The sequence below is a fragment of the Watersipora subatra genome, chromosome 10, assembly GCF_963576615.1.
Source record: "Watersipora subatra chromosome 10, tzWatSuba1.1, whole genome shotgun sequence".
NCBI lineage: Eukaryota > Metazoa > Bryozoa > Gymnolaemata > Cheilostomatida > Watersiporidae > Watersipora > Watersipora subatra.
Genome location: NC_088717.1, coordinates 51,827,113 through 51,851,150, shown reverse-complemented (window position 1 = coordinate 51,851,150; position 24,038 = coordinate 51,827,113). Strand labels below are relative to the sequence as shown.

The following is a 24,038-nucleotide window of genomic DNA, read 5'->3' as shown; positions in this document are numbered from 1 at the left end:
AAATACCGATAATTTCTGATAAAATCTAAAACTTTGTGCGAGTTCATCTTTGAGTCAGCAAACATTTATAGGTGAATATAGTTTACAAGGTCGTGTCGCAGATCCATACTCAAACAGCGGAGCTCTTTGAAGAGTTTCATGTTTGCTCAAGAGAAATTCAGTGAAAGCTGATTTTTCTGTATTTGTGACTAATGCTTTCATGTATAGGCTATACTATTTTAGTACCCTAGCGCTTTCCTCACTGAGCTGGAAGGAAATGTGGACCGTGTTGCTGCTGGAGCTGGAGGGGGTAATGACCCTGATGATGACCCTGATGACAGCTCAGATGAAAGTTCAGATGAAGAGCGTAAATCTAAAGACAAAAATCCATTGCTAGGAACAGCTACTTCTGGTATAATAGAAAAAATTCCATGGCAAGATCTTTGTCTTGTAGAAAACTTCCCTAATAAAGAACAAGAGAGCGCTAGTTGTTTAAGTTTTGGACCTGAAATAATGCTGTTGTCCGTACGTCTTGACACAGCGAATAAAATAATAGCTCCAATGTTTCATATGTCATAATGTTGCTGTTGAAAATGGACATCAACTTATGTACAAAATTTTTTTTATTTAAAGGCAGCAGTTTGACAGTACTATCCATTTAATTGGTTGCTTAAAAGTGGTTGGCACTGTATTGCCATACGTTGGAGTTGTCCTCTTGATGGTTATTCATTGATTATGTGCACCGTAAACTAATGGCATGACTAAGGACATGTGGATATGTTGGAAAACATTCCAGCTGTCAAACTTTCCTGATAGTTTGCCAAACATCCATGACACTTACTGACAGTAACATGACACATGTTACTTTGGCACCGATGATAGGCTGTCACAGATTGCTTATTCTATATTTCCCATCACGATAGTTACTGTAGAACTTTTTTCAATGTTTCAGTTATCGCATTGTGTAAAGAGAATAAAATTGCCGATGTAAACGTGGATAAATTTATAGTGTGAACAATGTTATCACATACGATCACTGATGCATTGTGGGATTAGCACCGACATACTGTGATATAGTGTGAACAAGCCTTGAGTGTCGTTTTACGCGACAGACTTCTAGCAACGACGGAACAATGAAGAACGTAATGCATTATGGAATGTAGGAAATAAATGTACACAAGCAGACAAATCAAACAATGAGAAAAACAAAGAAACATGAAATTACCTTAAACTAATAAAAGCGTGAACTCGCTTCAGAATGACTGATGCTACAAAATTATTTGTATTTTGAAATACATCATCTATCAAAAAAAACAAGGAGACAGAATGTAGTAGCTTTTTACACATTGGCCAATGATCTCGAAAGCTTGCTAACAAAAGAAAACTTTTTAAATCAGCAATCTAAAACCAGTTACACGTCTTTTAACCAGTGTATGTTACTACAGGCAGGAACAGAAGAAAGGGACCCAACAAAGAAGACAACAAAAAAAATATGCAGAGAAACCAGAAAAGAACTAACAAACACGAATCATATAACATAAAACGGTAGGCCTGATCAGTTGCTCTGTGAGCAACCTAAACTCCTGGTAAAACTAGTTTTTAATATATTATATTGAATACTTTGATACTCATTCCAAAATATAGTATGGAAATGAACTGAAGGAACCATTTCGGGAAAGATGTATTTTTGCTTCTAATTTAATTAACAAATACGATGGAGTAATTGTGCTTATGTTCACCATGAATTTATTCAAGGTCACACACCTGCCCTTATTTTAGGAAATTGGTCAAAAAGTTATGAATTTTGATAAGTTTATTTATTTACACCAAAGTACTTAACGATATAAATCAAGTATTAACAATGTACTTTAACTGATATGTAAACAGTTTCACTTATGCTATATTATGGTATATACCTGCGTATAACACTAATAAACAGAATAGTCTTATAGTTACCTGCTTAAACATGTCAAATAGCTTTACTTGATTAAGACACGCTACTCTTGTTGTTGACTACTAGTGTAAATTATTATTACTCTGGTAACCATGAAAATTGGCAGATCTGCTGTTTTGTTTTTTACAGCAAAGACCCTCCATGCCCAAAGTACTGGAGAAAGCCGAAGCCCCTCAATCCAGTGACGGATGCGTTTTGCGCTATTAATGTCAAAGGCCTAACTGATCTTCTGGCCTGTTCCTTTAAACTTAGACTCATGCCTCCTTTAGCCAATCAGCTGCCAGTCCTGCCAGCCATTGCGGCAAGTAGGCCAAAAAATGAGTGTAGCTATGCCCTGAACCATAATGTTATGCAAACTGAAAGCATCTTTCGCAGTTGTTTTCCCTTGGAAAGAAATCGGATATTACATGAATATTTTCAAGGAGTTCATAAAGATAGCTCAAGCATAACTGAACAACTAAAACAAAAGGTAAACTGACCAAATAACTAAAAGCAACATTTAACAAAAACATAAATATTAAACTAAATTGTGTTTATTTTTGCTTTCCAGATCCTAGAAACCAAACAATCTAAATTAGGGATACACACTCTGAAGACTGCAATTTTTAAATTCATTTAAATCCTTTAAGAATGGTACCCACTGTGTCGCAGCATTTCAAGGTTGTCCTCTCGGCAATCATTCGTCGACCATGCAAATGCATTAACGTTGGCATCACCGAGGCAATGCAGATATGCCAGAAAAAACTGTAGCTGTCAAACTTCCTCAATATTTCTCAGTGCATCCACAACAGTATGTGCACGAGGCACTAATTCGGCAATGATGATTGGCTGTCGCAAAGTCCATGACCTATATCTTCTTTCATAATAGTTGTTGTGGGACTACTACTTCATCAGGCTTCAGCGACCGCATTTGTATACTAAAAACACTATGTCATGGACAATTCATGATGTAAATGCAGATGCATTTGTGATAGTCTGAACAATGTTATCGCAGACGATCACCGGTATAGCATGGGATGACTGTCAATTTACTGTGATACAGTGTGTAACAGTCTTTTGTAAAATAAGCTCTTAGGCTTTTCCAATTGCTAGAACTATAGAATGATACTATATGTCAGCAGGTTTTAGAGTTTATGTTAGTCAGGCAATGAATCTTTTACAGGATGAAAGTGCGATGTGTCTGCGAATAAAACCTTCCTATGGCACAGTCACCACCCCTCACCTAGCAGACAGAGCAGATCGGGTACACGACAGCTCCGTAGGGCATCTGCATCAACGACTCGGGCGATTTAAAGCCATGGAGAACTCCATACGAAGGAAAAACATAGCCAGTATGATAAGTGAATTCTGTCATCAATATGTTCAATTGAAACTCGAGTTAATGTATAAAATGCATTAAGCGTCACTATTTTAAAAGTTTCATGTTGATATGAGATGCCTGAAAATTATTACGCCTTAGTTATCTAGCCTGATGGATATAATAGAAAGCTATTAGGTGTGAGATCTGAATAAATGAAAAGTTACTTTAGATGAGCTAGAGGATGGCCTCATTGAATGAACAGAGTATTTTTCACTTTATAAGTCCTTATATAATTCTAGCTAAAACTCTCTCACGAACATGCATGGGTTGGAAATACAAACACATACCAGTGCTGTGTACATTGTAATTTAATAGGCACTGAGATAATAGTTTGTATCTTTGCATCTATGATAGAAAGCTATCGTGTCAAGTATATTTGAGCTGAAGCTGATAAGGTTTATGAAAGCGTAATTGCATTGCTGCCCCGTCAAGACGGCATATTCCTATGACTGATGTCTGACCTATCAGACACCTTACCGTTGGTCTTTCTAGTTTCCCAAATACTACTAGCCGACCGGATGTCAAGCAAAATGAACAAACCAATGAATCAGCAAAAACAAAAGCGCACAATTCCTGATCCACTCAAGCTACAACCAATAATGCAACGGCAGTTGTCTCCAAATGTTAATAAGAGTAGACAACTCAGCAGTCTAGAGAGTATGTTCGGCATCAAAGAAACTGCTAGTCTTCAACTTGGGCAAAGGTAATAGACAACAAACCTCCTGTACCTAATATTACTCCTTTTCAATTAATGTACTCTTCAGAAAATTTATCAACTAGCCTTGGGCACCATTTTGCTCAATGATTGTGTAACTATTATAAAATATTGCAAAAGCTCCAAATGTTGAATTCTAGCAAAAAATAGGTGTATCTGTCAGTTACATCACTGCCTTGCTTGTCTGAAATAATTCATGCCAGCTTCAGTGTCAGAAGTTGTGCTAAAACGCCATCTAATGTTTGGTGCACAGCCTTATTATAATGGTTCTAATAATATTGATGTCTAGCATGTCTTCAAAATGTTAAGGTTTCATAACTTAGCCATTTCTTATGAACATAGATATTAGATCAGTTTTTTCTTCAATCAAATCAGCCCAAAGTATGCATTATTCACTGGTTCTTTGGACACACATAGTGCATTAAATTTGTAAAATAACTTTTGAGTGCACTTCCTATCATCAAACAGCCAACGACTTCTCCACTTTCGTATATAATATTAACAGACCGACAGGAAAGAAAATTCCAGGAAAACTGAGGAGCCGACCCCTGATACACACTCAGCTCAGTGCCAACAAGACAAAGTGGAGGTGACTCCTGGAACCAAAGGCTACATCAAATGCAGCAAAAGATTGCAAAACACCAGGGAGTCAAGAACTCACAATGATCATTTTTAACGCTTTTCTCAAGACAATTCAAAGCTGCAGGAATCTTCATCGAATGAAAAAACCAGTATTCAGACTTCTACAAAAATATATATTGGTACAAAATATGCAGTAGCTTAAAAACAAGGAAAATGTAATACATTCATATACCTAACTAAGCTGAGTGATGAAAAATCAAAATATCAAAATTCCTTGCTGAAATGTGTTATACAAAAATGCAAAGAGATTGGAGTGTTGTGTGAAATATCACACTCTCTGAGCAACTGCAACACTAACAATATGGAGACAAGTTACTACAGCAAGTAACAGTGTGTCAGTAAAAGGAAATTCCAATATGTCAGCAGGTTAAACTATTCTCTCAACAGGCCTCCGACATGAGATATTTATACCATGCTGATCCGATGCCTGAACACCAGTCTTTATAAGAACGTTTGGAAAAGGTATCTGGATGATGGAGTAGAAATTCTCTCAACTTGAAGCAGGGTTGGATTTACACTTGTCAAAGCTTTTGTCATATGCTAAAAAGTTGACACCATTTTATTATTAGTAACTTAGCAGTAGAGGTTAAGTAAAGGCGACTTTACAACCAGAGTGTTGTGGGTACACAATAATAGCTGCTATATTATTTCATTACAGTAAAATCTCGACTTACAACTGTCACAGCATGTAAATTCTCCGACATACGATATGAAATTCCAGCAAACAAACCCTAACGTTATTTTCAAAGAACAATGTTAGAGATCTTGCAGAGCAACAGTTTTTGTAAATGAAATCGAACAGTCAGATGAAACTAAACACAAACACATAAAATTAATAAGACGTATTTAAACTAAGCTGGTTTAAACACTGACTGGCTTGAACAGGTGATGCCAGCATATCTCTACCACTAAGCAAATGCATTGCACAGGTTACAGTTACCTTCTCGTGTCTCTAAGTTAGAGGAACAATAAAACCTCACTTTATTGATTATTGATTTATTGTTTTAGTTCTTTTACATGCACTTTAATTTTCACTTTTAGTTTCTAAACATTTATATAATATGTACTTGTTATAATGCTGTGTAATTACTTACAATATTTAGAAAGGAGGTTTTTGAGTTGCGAAATGAATTTAAAAAAAAGTTGTGTATTCTTATAGGAATGCTAGGTGAATGCCCAGAGTTGCGCGGGTAATAAAAACGTCTTTGCACAGAAAATTTATTTGTATTTAACATGTACGACATTTACCATCATAACCTTTAAACTTCATATCATGAGAAAAGTGTTTTGTGCGGTTCTAATAAACAAAAAAAACTAAAACAGGGTAGAGGTGTTTAAATGTGAAATAATTAGAAAGTAATGGCTAGATAAAGTGTGTTTTTATTACAATGAAAAATGCATTGATCCTGATACGATTAAAACAGACTGATAAAAAATAAAAATTACGAATACATTGAATTAACAATAAAAAATAGTACATAGAAACGCGTGTATAAAAAATAACTGTTGCTGCAGAACCTATCCATCAACATTTGAAATGCGACGATACTAGTACTTCTCGATAGTCAATGCTGGCACAAACATAAAAAATGAGATATCGAAATTAAAGACATCAGTGAAGCGCACGAAGGTAATTTGTCTGACCGAACCAAGAGAGTGTGTATAGGCAGATCCTACTCCAAGACGTCCATGCGAACATTTCTAGGCTTTACAAGTTTTAACGATTGCCCTTTGCAATAACCAAATTTTGAAGATTTAAAATATGTGGTTACAATTGTACTGCAATGGCACAATTTAAATTTTCACATGTAGAGGTTAGTATAATATGTAACTCGCCAATGGAGTTCACACACAGCTAACAAGCTGCCGTAATGACGGTTAAACAAACCTGAGTAGCCATCCGCTACTTACTACTCTCCAAGTTCGAGTAAACCGCGTGAATGGTCTGCTATCTTGTTTCCATTAACTGACAATTTTATTTTCTCATGAGGTACTCTTGGATGTGCGTAGAAACTTTTCACATTACTACAGCCATTGTCTCGGCTTGTTAGCCAAAAATAACTTTGGTACATTACACGAGAGTGTAATAGGCATGTTTAGTCAGCGGTAAACAAGGAGTAAATAATAATAAATTAAAAATAAATAAAACAAAATAAGAATAAAAAAAGACAGAAATGTAAGGCAAAATAGTGAGTAATTCATCTAAAGTGATGTTTTGAATAGTTTACAAGGTGTTGTTATAACCGACTCAAATCCATGATCTAAAGGATTCATAAATTGATATTTCACTTACATGATGTGGTCCCCTAGTTTACCATCACATTACCATCATACCATTTACCTCCGTCAAGTAATGTCAAACATAAGTAAGTTTAGTTGGCCGTGCAGTTTCTACAGGCGAAACTGATGAGGGAGATCAATGTAACTTACCGTATGGAAAATACTTCACTATCAGCTCCACATTAACCCACTTCTTCAGTATTCTCACGGCCTGCAACAGACCGAACATGGCCAAAGCTTGAAGGATGGCCGAATTGTGCTAGAGTTATGCAGGTATTCAAGGGGTAAAAACAGAGACATCAGTTGCAGGCAGTGACAAGGTTATTTATTACTTCATCGGCCATTTATAAAACCGTGGATGCTAACTAACAGTTATGAAGCAGCACTTGCTGTCTTCACATAACAATGTATCTATACATGTATATATGCCTGCAGTTGGGAGATGAAAACTAAAGTGCTATGAATTCAACTATGTAAGGGAGATTCGTGTATCATTGAAAAGCTATTCATGAATGACATACTAGAGGAATATAGCAGTTAAAAATGACATTGTCTACACCGCCTGATATTTCATAAGAGCGTATCTTGAAGGAATTTCCATGACCAAGCATAATGGTCTACACTAGGTTATTCTCAAAGACTTGTGCACCCACATGAGAGTTTATGACGGGAACATAACTCTTACAACATTAACAATAACCAAGCATGTCAAAGATAAATTGAAATAGTAACAATACAAACAGTAATATTAATTTTTATATAGATGAAAAGCTAAGCAGGAATCCAACAGCGCTTCAACAGTCAGACATACTTATGGGCTAAACTAGGAAATTAAAGATATTCAGGCTATTTATAGCATACAGGGTATTCTTTAGGTTGCTCACATTTCACATAATTTTACCCTAACAAACAAGATTTAAAAGTTGAAATATTTATTAAATTTAATTTGTTATTTAAATTATATAAAAATTATTTAAATTTTAAATTAGAGATGGACTTATTAGCAGAATAGACGAATACGAACATACCTCATGTTGGTCTATGTGAAGGAAACTTTCACCGTTGACAAACAATATCTGATCACCTTCCTGTAAACCCGCCTTGTGAGCGTCCGTCCTTGGGGTGACCTGACGATATTAGAATAACAGAATAAACTCTATGGTCAGCAGAGTCTGGCTGATGCGTAGAAGAGGAAGAGAAAAAAAAGAAATAAGAGATGAGAGAGAGACAAAGAGAGAGAACATTTAAAGCAGCCTAAATATTATAATATAATTATAATATATAATTATAATATTTATATAATATTATATAAACATTAATCCCAAAAATGATAAAGTACTCTTATATTCAAAGTCAGATTTCTAAATTCAAAAAGCCTCAGCTCATCAACAGCAATGAGCTAACTTAGTACAACAACTCACTAAACAAGGAATAGATGCTTCAAAAATATCAAGCCGACCGTAAAAGTGTATTAAGAGAATACACGCATATTGAGGCGGAGCTAGTTGGTCAGATGTGTGTCATACCATGCGATAGCCTAGTGGCTTAGATCGCTTGACCTACAAACAGCAGGTAAATTTTGATTCCAAAAATTGGCCGCTGGTGGTGGCAAGAATGACATCCAACCTTAAATTGAATTCTGCAACTAGAAATATCTCCATTTGTAAAGGTTGCCTTGTCACAGGGCTTCGACGTGTCCAGCCAAGATCAATGAGGCACTGTTTGTACAACAACGCTCTTTAAAACAAGCACAGCGTCTGCAGACACCATACTCGGTCTTGGAGAGATTGCTTCATATACAATGTTATGTGTTTATTAAGAATTGTACAGCAGTCGAGGAGCCCGTAAAATCATATGGAAAAATAAAACATTCAAAGACAGGCATAGACACCGCTATAGCTAAAACCTTTAAACAGAATAGATACTGGAGATTGCTGATATACAGCAAACGCCCTGGCTGAAAGACAGAAATTTAAATAAGCGGAACCATTCGATGATGATGATGACAGTCAAACATTTACTAAAAATTGCGTTGACACACAAATTTTGCAGCCGGTGAAACAAAATTTGAACAAAGATTTGATGGCAAAATAAGCAATTTGAAGTTTTTCAAAGCATGACACATTTGTACGGAGAAATTAGACAAAAAAACCTAACGTCACTAGTTAGAGGAAATCTCTTACTTTTAAAAACAATGCGATCAGTGATTGGATAGATTTAACATGACCCAAATAGTCTCTCTTCTATCAATTTTGCTGAGATTGTCTAGCGACAAGGAAAACTTTCCTATTTGCATCACCAGTCATCAGTTAAAGAGGCTCTTGATGAAGACTTAGACAAAGTTTTACCAATAAAGGAATAGCTATGACTACACAAACCTAGTTATATGTAGTCAGTCTCTATATAAACCATCGATATTTCTCAAATAACAAAACCAAAAGAAATTCACTCTCTACTGGATCTCTGAATGGTGTCAAGAAAGGAAGGTATTGTCAGTCTCACGCTGTCAGCACGAGAAGACAATGGCGAGAGTAATAATTGATTTCTGAAGAGCTAACGGTGGTATAAGATATCGAGCTGAGCCATTGAAGAAGGAAGGCCTTTTGTTCTAAAGAGCTAGCGGTGAGATATAAAACAATACAACGAAATGGCCATTGATCTCGCGCAGCCATATTATACATGCTTTCTATTGCATAAAGAGCTCGCGTATTACACATTCATTATTTATTTATTGATGTGTATAACATCTATTGCCTCACCAAGGCGATACAGTAGTCTATATCATCACTCAAAATCAGTGGAGTTAAGGTAAGTATGTTTAGAGAAATATGAGAGTTAAAACAGACTTCAATTTTAGACTATAGATTTTCTATAATACATGTACTGCAAACTGTTCCAAGGCTAATAAGTGTATAGTCTTTGTTAGAATGGCATTAAAAATAGAGTGAAGAGTTTAGAATAAGTAGTAGTAGTTGCCGAAAATCATAGATATAGTAAAAGGGTTTACTATATCTATGCAGAAAACAGACGAAAAAACTTATTACAGTTAAAATGAAAACAGCTTTCAAATTTTACCCAGACACAGGAGTATCGTTACGACTTTCAATGAGAGAAGAAATAGATGATACACGTGAAATATTATTCAGGTTGTTTACTTCAAGTTCTTACAGTCAATAAATATGTCTAACGCTTTGAGTGCTTTTCACTACTGCTAAAGGCTGCTAAATAGAAGAAAATTTCAGTGCGATCTTTGAGCATAAAAGGTACTGGTAATCATAGAAACTAGGGAATAATTTATTATAGACTTGAGCATCAGGCATATTGTGTTGAGAATACGTTGTCAGTTATAGCAGCAGTAGCTTTAAACTGGCAAGCAAAACATAACAGAGAAGACTACAGCCTCGAGCTGCCAGATAAGAAAATTTTTTGTGGAGTTTGTAACCATCCCCAAAAGCTGTTCAGATTAGTGGCAGTGGCAGCAAAGTTGATTGAATCGTTTTGGTACCTTGCATCAACCTCAAAATCTGATTACACCAGAAACACAATTTTATTAACTAAATGAGCCGTACTGAAGCTACAGATCTTCTACAAAGAACCGTAATACATATATTGATCTATTTTTTCTGTAGACATGGCTGATCTAAAAACAAACTCAAAAATGACAAATGCTTCTCACATCACAACGGTGTTTGGAATAAACAAGGCAGACACGGGACATCTATTTGACGATATGACTCTCAGCAAAGCTGTTGTGGCCAGCTCGGCTAAAGATGTGAAACAAGATTCCCTGGAAGAGCCGCCACACACGGAAGTTGAAGAGAGGAATGTCAGAGAACTGATAGTCCGACTACCTCAGATGATAGAAAGCCGACTTAGCAATTACAAAAAAGGTGAGTCAATCGTCCATCGTAAGAGATTTGTCTTAACTCAACTTGGTGGGACTTTAGTTAGACTGAAACCAGCAAGCCAGTCAAAATTACGTCATGCAAAAAAAACAAGAAGGCATAGATGAAGCACATGTTTAGTCCATGTTTGTACACCAGCTTAAAGTTACACTTTTGAGAAGCAGGTAATCCAACCATGCCATTCATTTAAATACAGCGTCTGTATTCATCATTTTTAGATGAGCCTGACATCAAGACCAAAAAACTAAACCCAATCAATGTCCAGCAATATAAAAATCGAAAAAAGAAAATGATGACACACGCAGAGCAGCATACCGTACATACAGCAGTCTGTGAAGTATTTCAGTTTTCAGATGGAAACATCGACAACCTCAAAACAGTAAGACATTATAATACTGACCAATCAAACAACAAACTAACAAAAGAAACTTCACGAAAGACAATCAGTAAGAGCTGTGATGTTCATCAGATCAACCTAAACCTAGACGCTGGAAAGAGTCAGGTCATTTCGTCACCTTCTAGCAATAGTATTGATTTTTTAAGTATGATGAGAAAGTACTATAACAACCAGCCACTAGTGCCAGGAACTCTAGTGAAAAGACTGCCAAAAATTACGACAGAGTACCTGCAGACACTGCCTGACGACTGTCAAGCTAAACCTGGCAGGAGAAAGGCAAAATCGTCACCTGCAAAGATGACGACAACAAGCGGAGTAGGAGTGGTCGAGAGTGGTAGTAAAGAAACTAAAAATAACACTGATGATGAGCGAACAGAGTTGATCTGTGATAGTTCTGGTTCTCATATAGCTACTCCTGGGGGCAGTAGCAGAAGTGCTAACAGCCGTGAAAATGACTGTGATGTAGAACAGATTGTAAACGGTGCAGGTAGTGAGATTAATGCAAATAGCCCATGGCCACTACTGACCAAAGTTGAAAACACACTACCAAAAGAGCCATCCCACAAAATGACAGCTCTAATGATATCAAAACTCATGACAGAAAAACACACGAAAGAAACGATGCAGCTCTACCACAGTGTCAGACAGCGAATGCGGCAGCGGTTGACCGGTACGAACAGATTAAATGCACCACCTAGCATAGAATATCAACATAATCCATCTGATGTACAGAAACCACAAAAACTCTCACAAGAAGAGAGTCAGAAGACGGCCTTAAGCGGCGAAATGGATACCAGTCCACTTGATGACAAAGGGTTGGACCGTCCAACAAAATGTGCTTCGAGTGCTGTAGTAGACAAGCAAGAGCACAGCAAACTGCCACCCATAGAAACTGGTACAAGCAGACTTACAACAGGAAGTAGCAATGCTAAGAAAAGAATGTTTGAGGCATCGTATTATGACCAGTTCAGCCATAGAAAACATAAAAAAACTGCGAAACCAGACGATAGAAGAAAGAGTAAGTCTGAGGCTATGAACGCTGTGTCAAAACAGTATGACAGCGCGGAAGCTATGCAATACATGAAAGTGAAGATAGGTGAAATAGAACTAGGAACTGAGGCTGTCGAATGTGAACCTCCAGCAACTGAAGATGTTATGGAAACAAATGAAAGTGAGTTACCAGCATGACAGCAACTAGTGAAACGTTAAAAAATGAATCTTTTAGGTAATGCTCGTGCCAGCAATGTTTCATCCAATTTGTGTATACGTATTTGTCAACATTCTTTATTCTGTCAATCTATTTTGGTGAAGATTCATGACCAGTTAAAATGAAGAAGCAATTGCAAAGTACCACCATTAGGAATTTGATGCTACTGTGTGACATTTAGCGACGCCTACAGTGGCCTAGTGACACTTGCTGAAAGCTGGTTACTCTTGTTCCAATAGCAAAAACGCAGAAAGGGGAACTTGTTGACAGTTGGCGACTCTTGCTGAAATGGTCACATGTGCAGAGAGGTAGTGACACTTGTTGACAGTTGGTGACACTTGCTGAAAAATGGGAATGTTGTAAGAACTATGTAGTTAGGGACACTTGTAAGCAGGTGGTGAGCGATTTTATCTGATGATAAGCAAACATTCCTGTCAAAGCTTGACTACAGCTGATGATAATGTCATTTAATGATATACATGCAAATGTGCTCACCTTGGAAATAAAGATGCCGCATTTGTGTTCAGCTCCTCCTCTTACATTAAAACCAAGCTGTAAAACAAAATTGACAAAACTGACAAAAAACCAATAATGATTGATTTTAGTTATAGTAGCTGAAGATTGACTAAGCTTCAGACATAACATGCATTTGTAATATTGAAAATTGACTTACACAAAATTTTACTAGATTTTATCAGAAAGTATCAGTATTTTTCTATTATTTGCAATTGTTTTTAATGTTTGAGGCGATCTGACTGCCAAGATGTTTCAAGGTTAAAATCTACAAAACTTGATAATGGCTGATCTACAGTTGATATCAGCTATTGTATTTAAGTAGTAGTTTTACGCGTCTCTATTCTGTCAGTCTCTTTGCAACTACTGTACATACGTCATAATTGTACTTTCCCTTGGTCTGAGTGTTTTAACCACAATCAAGTTTTGCCGATTTTAATATTGAAACATTCTGGCAGTCAGATCACCTCAAACATTAACAACCATTGCAAATGATAGAAAAATACCGATACTTTCTGACAAAATCTACTAAATTTTTGCTTAAGTTTATTTTTAAGAAAAACTAACTTATTGGGCAACACATGGATGAGAAATGAGTATCATTGTACTCAAGTCTATAAAATTAGCAAAAAATTAACACGTTAAACAAAATACCAGTTCCGTATCTGACAGACATTAACCAGGTATTAAGATAGAATACAACAGCGTGCCATACAAGAAATTCCAAAAAGTGCTTTCTCTCGATTCATCTTTGAAAATTTGAGAGCTGATGTTTAAACAAGATGAAATAATGACTCCTGAAATAACCGATGCTGGCACTACTTGTACACAACAAGGTGACACAACTCTAGCAGGCATTTATTGTGTAAAAGTTGCAGGAGAGCAAAATCACCACCCTACCTGATCCGCAGGTTTGTTCCTCTGTAAGTGTATTGTCCTGTTCCGGAAGTTCTGCAGGTCAGTAGAGTACTCCGGGTGAAACCTCCTCTGCAGATCATACCATATTATAAGGCAAACTTACATGTAAAAGATTAGTGCTGCATTCTACCCAGACTTATTTTATCTGAGTGTCAAGCACATAGAATGAAACGATCTGTACTGAGGTACCTGCCATCTAAAGAAGAAATCACTCAGACCTCACAAGATAATCTTAACATCAAACCTTAACTTATGAATAGATGAAACAGAAAAAATTTAGTGTTCAGTCAAGAAACTCTAATACGATTTATGTACATACTTATATGCTGGAGTTATTCTCTTATTATGGTCATATGATCGGGATTATTGACCGCCGATGGTTAGTTTTACCGCCTGCTTATAAATGGCGAATTATAAATAAATCCGTTATTGATTAAACTTACATCTGGAACTATCTATTATTAAGACCGACTAGATACTACAAAATACAACCCTCCAATACATGATAACAGTCTTCAAGGATTGCAAGATTTTTTAAGCAAAGACAGACTGCACATAGACGCTAACACAAACATGCACATCATTGATCAAAAAATTCTAACAGTTTACTCATGGAAATAAGATTGTTTTTTAAGAGCTCAGCTGAATACTAATGAGAGAACCTGCAGAAATGCATTAAGAGGTACGTAGCACTATCCATGATATTATCACTTTTGTAATCAAATAACTGGAACTTCTTCTCAAAATTTCTCTCCATCCGCTTGCTAATAACCAAGCTTATTAGTATCTGATTTGCAGAGCTATTATTGGAGTTGTCCACCCGCTCATAACCATTTCTATTTTATTAACGCTAGCTGATGCAAAGTGATTTATGATTTATGCAACATATGATTTATGCGTGCATCTTAACTAATTTCAACTAAATTTTAGCTTTACTCAATTGTCTCTAAAAACCTGACATATTTTATCAAAACCACCCAGTTATGTTTAGAAAAAGAATAAATTGAAAGTTCTTCTTTGGACATAACGTTATCAACTTTTATAAATGCAGATATAGCCCATCAATGACTCATCTTACAAACGTTGAAAACAAAAGTATATTTGTGCTGATGACATATAACATGATATACTCGGCTACAAATGTACATAGTATTATTTATAGAGATATTTCATGTGATACAATAAAGCATTTATTATACAACCAGTCTGTAGCTCAGCTGAACTCCAACTGACCAACAAGAAAAGAAAGGGTAAAAACAGAGGATACTAAGTGGTAATAGCGAGGACATCAAACCGGTTCTTACTGGATATAACAGTGGAAAATTACCAGGAATGGTAGTGGCGAAGTGGATAAAAAACATGTAGACAGTATGAAGACAACCAGGTGGCTGCACTAACGTTAGCTAGAAAAAAACAATAAACCTAACTCAAGGAGTTTGTGACAGCGACTACAATATTAAATAACTAGGATCAATCCTTTGTTTTTTCGTGACGTCATTTTATCGTTGTCGGCCATCTTTATAGACAACTTTATCGTTAAAAACACGAAGCTTTTGCAATGAACTTTTAAAAACGATGCTTTTGTTTTCAATTTTTTTATTATAATATCAAAACAACACCAAAAGGTACTATTAAATAAAAGAAAACAATCGTTTTCTACAAATATGGCAGCTTTTTCGTGAACGAGCCCATGTGCAAACGGCTTGAAGACGGCAAAAAAAACGATGGATACATAGACTTATGCTGACAACTAAAGATACTAAATAGAATTATCTGACAAATCTGAAAATAAGCAAACTCCATATATGGTAATCTCTCTAATAGCATATGGGCTGACCTCTGATCTGGGTACAAACTCTGGAGGCAGCTCATAAGCAGGCAACTGGACTACAGGAAGTTGTTCTTGAGGTGGAGGTTGGTACTCTTGTCGCCCACGATATTCTGCATCATAAGAGTAAGTCTGGTCAGTAGGGTATCTTGGAGGTTGCTGGCGGTAGGAATCGTACTGCATCTCTGCATAACAACAGAAAGAAACAAGGTGAATTATGAGCATGTGTTGAAGGTCTTACTCAAACCAGACAGCACCCGGTAGTCTTTGGTGCCGCGAAGGATTATTAGGTGTATCAATAAAGCACAGAGAAAAAGTATATACGCAATAATTCCAAAACCTTACAAGGTGAATGATTGGGGAGATGATTAGGTGTTAAAATCAGATCTTAATTTGCTTCTTGTGGATATTCTCACAATTAAAGGGTCAAAAAAACAAACAATAAATTGCAACACTAAACAGTTGTATTATTTCATTGCCAAGGTAATGGTAATGTTGATGAATATACTTCAGGAGGAAGGAACTTCAAGGTTGATCTTAAAAAATATAAGTAGAAGAAATAGAAACAATGGAGCCATTGCATGGGTATGAAACTTGAGGCAGTGCTACAACAATGTAGGCAATAACAGCCTCAAGTGACTGAAAAGTGTTGTATGATAGGATTTATGGGGCTCAGGCTATTTTGACGTCTGAGTTCACAGCAGTTGCGGGTTGTCACGGCAGTTACGATAGGCGGACAAAGCCTGGGGATTACATGGTATAACGCAGCATAAAAGCGGGTAGAAGAGAAGACAGCCTTCTTTGCTATGATACATCTACATGTAAGTACCTCTTTTCATACAACACGGCACAGCTTGCGATACTTCCATTTTTTGTGATTGTTAAAGAATAGAGAAAGCATAATATTATTATGCTTTATTATTCATCTTGAGGTGTTGACTGATGTTCTAAAAAAAGAATCAAGGAGATTGACCAACCAGAAGCTGAGATATAGCCAGCCAAACTCAGGTCTACCAAAAAACATAAGTTTTTTGGTAATCACCATATTAGCATCAATATATGACGTATGAAATCGACTTGTGTGCCATTGGTCAATTAAGCCAACTAATGCGCTCTCCTATAACAATCACAGCGTTTTAATTGGTTTAATCCCTGGAAGTATAGAACAATCAAATTGGGCCTAACAATCATTGCTCTGAGAATTCCGAACCAGTCCCTCTGACATGTAAATTAGTTTTAGCATGAAATAATTACACGCATTTTTTATTTTGCAACATTTCGCTATCTTGCTAGTTCAGCTCAGTTTTGTTGTTCTCCCACTTAGCTTCCCTATTCAGACTCATATTTAGCGCTGTTCAGATTTTTTTAACTCTAGCTAATAAATGGAATCAATTAAATCAATCATCAATCTCGGTTATCATTTGGAATTTTCTACAAATTATATTAGTTACATCATCTATTCTATACACAGTTATATTATTATTTTGTATAATATGCATTATGATTATTATATTAATCACTAGAAATTCCACTGTCATACAGCCCACGACCAAAGTGATAACGGAAAAAAGAAAGGGTACTGTTGATTGTTGAAAAAGTAGTTCTCAGCAGGAATTGACAGAGTATAGTGTAAATGAGACTTGTTTGAGATGATATAAAATAAATTTGAGGGAGCACGACTCTAAAAAGGTGAAGCTAACAATTTATTTTGGAGGTAATGTTGGGTTGAAACCAGGTATACAAGTAATTGGTTAATTGTTGATATTACAATATCTGTTATAAGTATACAGTATCTGTTAAATGTCGCGCAGTCTAGTCTCCTCTCTTTTGGGTTGTAAGATTTGGTCATTGATAGCTAATCGAGTGATATGCTCCCTAGCGAAGTTGTTAACAAGTAAGTCATTGATGTTTCGAACTCGAGAGAGAGCAACAAACGATATTCCAGCGGTCATTCCGTGGTGGCCTATATCAATGACAGCTTTAGCCATGGTAGGATCTTGACTCTTGTGTATTGTCAAACCCCATGCTAGATCGAGAGGAATGCCTCGTCATAAAAGGGCATTGTAGTTCGGCCCTAGCTTGTACATAAGTTGTGAAGAATTTCGGCTAGCGTTTTAAATAGTTCAATAAAACCTTCGGTGATTGGACAAAAAAAACAGGCTGATAAACTGTGTACCACAATTTCATACCTGTAAATCGGTCTACGCCTCAAACGGTCTACGTTTATTACAGAAACCTTCAAATAAATTCGATTACAAGTAAACAAGGCCATAGACTGGTGAAATTAGCAAGGTTTTCTCGTGAAATGCGCACTGCTAAATAGTTCTACTATCTGTTGCATGGCTTTATTGGCATATCGTAGGCCGGTCTTAACTTTTATTAAACCGAGCTTTTCAAGCGTTTTGTGGCAATTTTCGGCCAAATAAATCTGTTTATTCGTGTATAATCCGTTCAGATGGGTAAGTTTTAAGAAAATTTTGACAATTTACAAAGACTTGGTAACATATTTAAATAGCCTTAAATGTGTTTTGTATTGTTATTATACTTTAACGACTTTACAAAACGATGGTTAAATTTGTTGATGAGATTTCGGTACAAGGGTTCGTCTCATTGTTGATGAATAATTGTCATAAGTTGTGTGCACATGCATTTATCATAAAAACTCTCAAACTTCGCATCCGCTCGTTTGGTCGTGGGATAAATAATAATCATAGATAAGATAATAGATAAATAGAAAAATCAAATCAAAAGTTATCGTTTTCTTTTCTTACAGCAAGAGCAGCACAGTCAAGTTATTCTTTTTAAAATTATGGCTATAGTGAACTTACAGTCAGTTAATAGTGACGATAATCATGAAAATCAACTGAATGCTGCAGCAGGTACACAGTAGAAAGATGATGAATGAACTGAAATTCACATTCCCATTTCTATTCTAAACAAACTGGAAATCGCAGATATCGCATAATATAGACTATACACGCGCTGTTCGTTGAACAGAAGATCTTCGGAGCAAATCCATGGAGATCGAGTTAAAATTTGAAGCACAATAGTCAAAATCTGCTTTTCTGTTTTGCAAAATCATGGCGAGGGGTTGTGGGCAACTGCCTTTACCACACAATATTTGCTTGATTTTACTGAGAAACCAAAGCTAGTCTGTAAATTCTTTACCAACGCGAAAAGCGTTTGACATCTCGTAGCCAAAGCAATCATTATACGTAACGGCGGTAAGGGTGCGCAACTCCGGCACATGTCCAATAAGTCGATTTCATACGTCACAATATTCAGGATTTTCTAAGGGTTTTTCCTCTGATTCGTTATTAGGTAGACCTATGTTTGGCTGGCTATATCTCAGCTTCTGGTGGGTCAATCTCCTTGATTCTTTTTTAGAACATCAGTCAACACCTCAAGATAACTAATAAAGCATAATAATATTATGCTTTCTCAATTCTTTAACAAATGAATGCAGTTACTAGTGGTGCATTAAGTGTAACATTTGTCAGTACCCTTTAAAAAGCATGCAGGTGAAGTACCATGATGTGTAGAAGGTAAGGTGTCGGGGAAAGCAAGGTGTCAGTGCTGTGAGACTTTTAAACATATGTTTGTGAAAAGGTACAGTGTAAAGTGAGAATTAGAAGTATGAGAAAAAAAGGTGCAGAATAAATCGTGTTGTGATGGTGCAAGAAATAGAGTTCAGTTATCAAAAGCAGGTTTTTAGCAAGCGTGGAGATGGTTTGTGGGAGTGATTTGTAGAGGAGATGAATTTGCGTATCGAGAGTGCAGATGAGAGAAGTTATAAAAGTGAAGGTAGTACTAGACGACCCATTATGAGGCGTAAAGCAAAGTTAGTGCCATTACTGAGAGCTACTGGGCACAGTGGTAGGAGAATGTTGAAAGGTGCAGGGTTTTACTTAGATGGTGTGAATTCCACTTATGAAAAGGCTGTGGAGATTGTGCAGGAGCATTATGGCAGATAGGAGGGCACGTTTATGAAGGAAAATAAATTCCTCGCAGCTAAACAATTGGTAAAAATGATAGTTTTTACTATGAGTTGAAAGTTTGAGTAGATATGTGGAGGTAGCCAATAAAGCTGATAAGAGTCAAGTTTGCTCTAGTTATGGAGTTAATAATTTGCCAGATAAATGAGTGAGTAGGGACTCGATGAAGAATGCCGATTTGACAACGACTATGTTGAATGAGGTATTGAAGGCTCATGAGATGGTGAGTAATTCAGACAGATTCTTGAAAAGAGAACGTAGTAGACATGGCTTGAGAAGTGAGATTAAGGAGGTAGCTAAGGTGCCAAAAGAAAGCAGTCATGCGTAGTACCGTACCCTAGAGGTAGTGATCGAGGGTATGATTTGGGAGGTAGACATTCTCCTTGGGTAGTTCTGGAGACATTAGAAAGAACTATGGAGACAGCAGTGATGAACGGGTATAAGACTAGAAGGAGTACTGGTTTTGTGAGAAACAGTCGGTATGAGAAGCAAGACATGGATAGACAAGAGACAAGCTAAATTTAAAATGTTATTTTAGCAACCATAAGCAAATACAAAATAAAATATATGCCAATAGAGCGCGTAAGACTAGACTTTTATCGTAATAGCCGATTTGAACACGAGAGATAGAGACAGGCTGTCTCACTATATACATCATTTTAGGCAAGTCTGGGCACATCTTTTTTTAGCATTATCACCGCGATCAACTTTTGTCATTTTAATCTTTAAATATTGTGATAGTGAGATCGCCTAAAACAACAAAGAACATCTCAAATGATAGAAAAACATCGATACTTTCTGTTAAAGTCAACTAAAAATTGGCGCAATAACATCTTTAAGCTAGTTGGGTTGTTTTTGCCAAAACCCATTACTGCTGGGTTAACTTGTTGTGTTTCAGATGATGTCAAATTGCAAAACTTGACAAATAAGTCTGCAAGGGAGCACGATGTTGATAAAACTGCACAGGTCCAAAATTGTGGACTAGTGGAACCGGGGGAGTGATGAGTAGAGGAAGTGAAGTATGAGAAAAATATATTGAAAACTAGCACAATGACAGTGGTAGAGAAATAGCACTCAGAAGAGGACAGCCCAAGGCACCAGTGAGGTGAATGTGTTTATGGGACATAATAGGAAAAGCAGTGTGTGGAGAGCAGGCTTGGAAATACCATGGTTTTTATAAAAAAAAACAGGTTATTTTGGTTTAAACCGGTCTTTATAATTTTACCAAAGCTTTTGAAATGTTAAGTCTGATTAACATCACTTACTATAGCTGCATGATTGGGTATTGAACATACATATATGGAATCATCTGTTAAAGATGGTACTGTGGGAGTTGCTATGGGGAAAAAAGAGAACAAACATGGAAATTGCGGAATGAGTCTTTAATCAAACATGATTGATGAAATACAGAGCAGAAATCTTATCACATAAAGTGAATATTTTATATACAGCTCTATGTATAAGTAGGAATTTAATCCAAGTGATTTGACGTGTGGTAGTGTAGAGCAGAGCATAATGCAGATGCATTGCAGAATTTGGAGCAGTGGCAGATGACTCAACTTCTATCACTTGAGTACTAGCATCACTGTCTAAATTGGTGTTTTCAACTTGACATTTTGCTATGTGAGCCTTAAGCCTATCTGCGTGACCTCACGTTACGACAACACACCTATTACATTTTGCCTTAAAACCTTTGCCTTTTGCAGTTCGAGTGAAAAACTGCCAAATGGGATCCTGGTTGCAAGACATGCTGGAAATTTGAGGCAACACTAACTTTTTAAAACACAAAAAAACTTGATAAACTGAATTCTAACAATCCAACTACTTTGGCTTGTGCCCAATAAATGAAATATTAGTTTGCAAACTTAAAGATTTTGCACAAAAAGATTTTGTTTCGATTTCTAATTATAAGTAATCTTTCTTACTGGCCAGACTTGAGAAAGTATTCATTCATTATTAGAAACGATGATTGAATTAGTATATTTAACATGGTTTTTATATTTCATCATTAAAGAGATTTAATGATCACTTCCATCACTTGATAAAAGCAATTGAAAATGAAATTCGCCAATTCGTTGTTGTGCTAGGATTTCATGTAGTTTCAACTTGAGCTTTGCCATCACTTTATTACTGTGCCCTAAATAAATTTCCACAGCTGATAATGACATATAATTGCATTTCTACCGCACATGAACCACTAGAAGCTTGAAATATTATGTTTTTCACAAAAACATAATGAGAAAACCGGTTTTTTCGGCTGGTTTAAACCGAGCTAACCCTGGTGGAGAGGCAGCAGTATCTGTCACTGGCAGTACCGCAAAGGGTTCTTTAGACCAGCCTACCATGCTGCTAGTAATGCTTCTTACAGGGACTATGGAAAAGTGGTAGATGAGGTGTTAATGGAGGAGGCGAAATTTAAGCCACACAAAAATATCCGATTCATTGAAATCTGAAGTGGAAGTCTTGTTGAGGCGAGTGAAGGTGCTTAAAAGTAGTTTGACCAGTATCCATAATGGGAAGGTATGCTCTTTTTTAGTTGAGATGTCTAGCAATATAATGTTGGACAGAGATGCTTATGAGAAAAAAATAGCGGAGAACCACAAGGACAACGAAAAGGAAGCAAAACCTCAAGCACTTATCACCTTTTGTCTAAATTTTCTTTCAGACGACACTGTATTTATGAAAATATTACAAAAAGCAGATACAAACAGAAAGTGAAGCCAAACCACAAGATAACAACTCCAAAGTAATAGACAAAGAATAGACAACTCCAAAGAATAAAGACAAGCAGCAAGATGCCAAAGACAGCAAAAGATCCAATAATTATAGAATGTCAAAAAACAAATTTGAAACTTCAAAGCGGTAGGAATCCATCACAGAAAATGAGTTAATCACCCTGCCAAAGAACCACTAAAGAAACATGGGAGACGAATCAGATGATTACAAATATACAGATCTGTCATCCGCTATCAGACTCGACCTAGATACCAGGAGTAAGTCACCCGGTCCACCCTACTTGTCTAAGCTAACTTGTCTAGACTTGCGCAAACCAGATATCTTAACACACCTGACATAAAGCACAGAGCCTTAACACTCAACCTACTCCCCACAGGATAGTCTTTCTACATGCTAGACAACTATAAAAGAGAACTGCTCAAATGACTCAGCCGCTCTCTTTTCTAATGGCCTGCAGAGCTCTCTCTCTCTTTCCGAGGGCCTGCTTAGGGGTTCTCCATGCTGCATGATATGGAGCCTCTCTCTCCTGCCTGTGGAATCTCTTTCTCCCACAACCTGCTGAAACTCTTTACCTATAAACTGTTATGACTCTAGTTTGACTGTCGAGACTAACAGCCGTATTGGAACTGAGCAAACAAACACGGACGACTGTTGGAGTAAGGATGTACCAATCATTAGCTAGTCAAACCTTTTGTCATTAATATTATTGTTTAGAATTTTGTTAGTTGTCTATTTTAATTGTTGGACTTACAGAATAATGAATTAACTTTTACAGGTACATAAATATCAGCATTGCTTACAAAAGCTTAACACTTTCATTAGTACCTGAGCCAGTAATAATCAAATAAGTTCCCACAAGCTCAGCAAAAGTGCACAAGCTAAACCTAAGTAAAAAAAGAAAAAATATAACAAAACAAATTCAACGCGATGTTGTGTGTGAATTCGGATTAGTCATACATAACATAATTATTCTATATACACCCATAGCAACCCTAACTAGAGCAACATCTTCAAACTAGCTAGTAAGTGGACTACTGATAGAAGTCTTCGGAAAAACACTATGCGCAAAATCATTTTGACGAAATAATACATTCTTGACTATACTAGTTATAAACGTAAGCTTTCAAACATAAGCATCCCAATGCCAGAGTAGAGGCAAAACGTAATAAACCGATTAGCAAGTAAATAAAGATTTCATCATCATAGCGAGACATGAAACAAGGCCGCAAAACGACGTAAAATTGAAAAAAAAAATAGAAACGAACAAATAAAACACCAATATGCAATCATAGCCTTTAAAATGCTTTCATCGTTTTATAAAACGCTATAAATAGAATGTTTTATTACTACATCGAAAAAAGTAGACTAATTATTTGATCCATTGAAGCGACACAAATTTGCAACTTTGTCTAAATGTTTTACCATGAAATTGTATTAGTTTTATATAGGAGATCACGTAAAAGCTTGCAATCTAATAGTTTTAGTGTGTAGCGTGAAAAACCTAAGAGATTTACATAAGTTTGCATGGTACTCAGGCCAATAAACAATGTTCAAATTTCCACGAGTAATCGCTGACCAAAGGTTACGCTAATATCGTTCCAGACTACCG

At 36.4% G+C, this 24,038-nt stretch overlaps 1 protein-coding gene and 1 long non-coding RNA gene across 2 annotated transcripts; one reads left to right on the top strand and one right to left on the bottom strand.

Annotated features, from left to right (window-relative positions):
• The first annotated feature begins 375 nt into the window (after positions 1–375).
• Positions 376–2,139, top strand: LOC137405705 (uncharacterized). The gene is made up of 3 exons (XR_010979797.1): positions 376–391; positions 1,425–1,524; positions 2,063–2,139. It is a non-coding gene; the product is annotated as an uncharacterized lncRNA (long non-coding RNA).
• Positions 2,140–4,742: 2,603 nt separating this feature from the next.
• Positions 4,743–23,781, bottom strand: LOC137406346 (PDZ domain-containing protein 11-like). Its single transcript, XM_068092917.1, has 7 exons — positions 23,695–23,781; positions 15,708–15,883; positions 13,853–13,939; positions 12,935–12,991; positions 7,959–8,057; positions 7,081–7,141; positions 4,743–5,190 (listed from the first exon to the last, which is right to left on the bottom strand). Exons 2-7 carry the CDS (start codon positions 15,879–15,881, stop codon positions 5,141–5,143), a joined length of 528 nt encoding a protein of 175 aa, XP_067949018.1. The 5' UTR covers positions 15,882–15,883; positions 23,695–23,781; the 3' UTR covers positions 4,743–5,140.
• Positions 23,782–24,038: the final 257 nt, after the last annotated feature.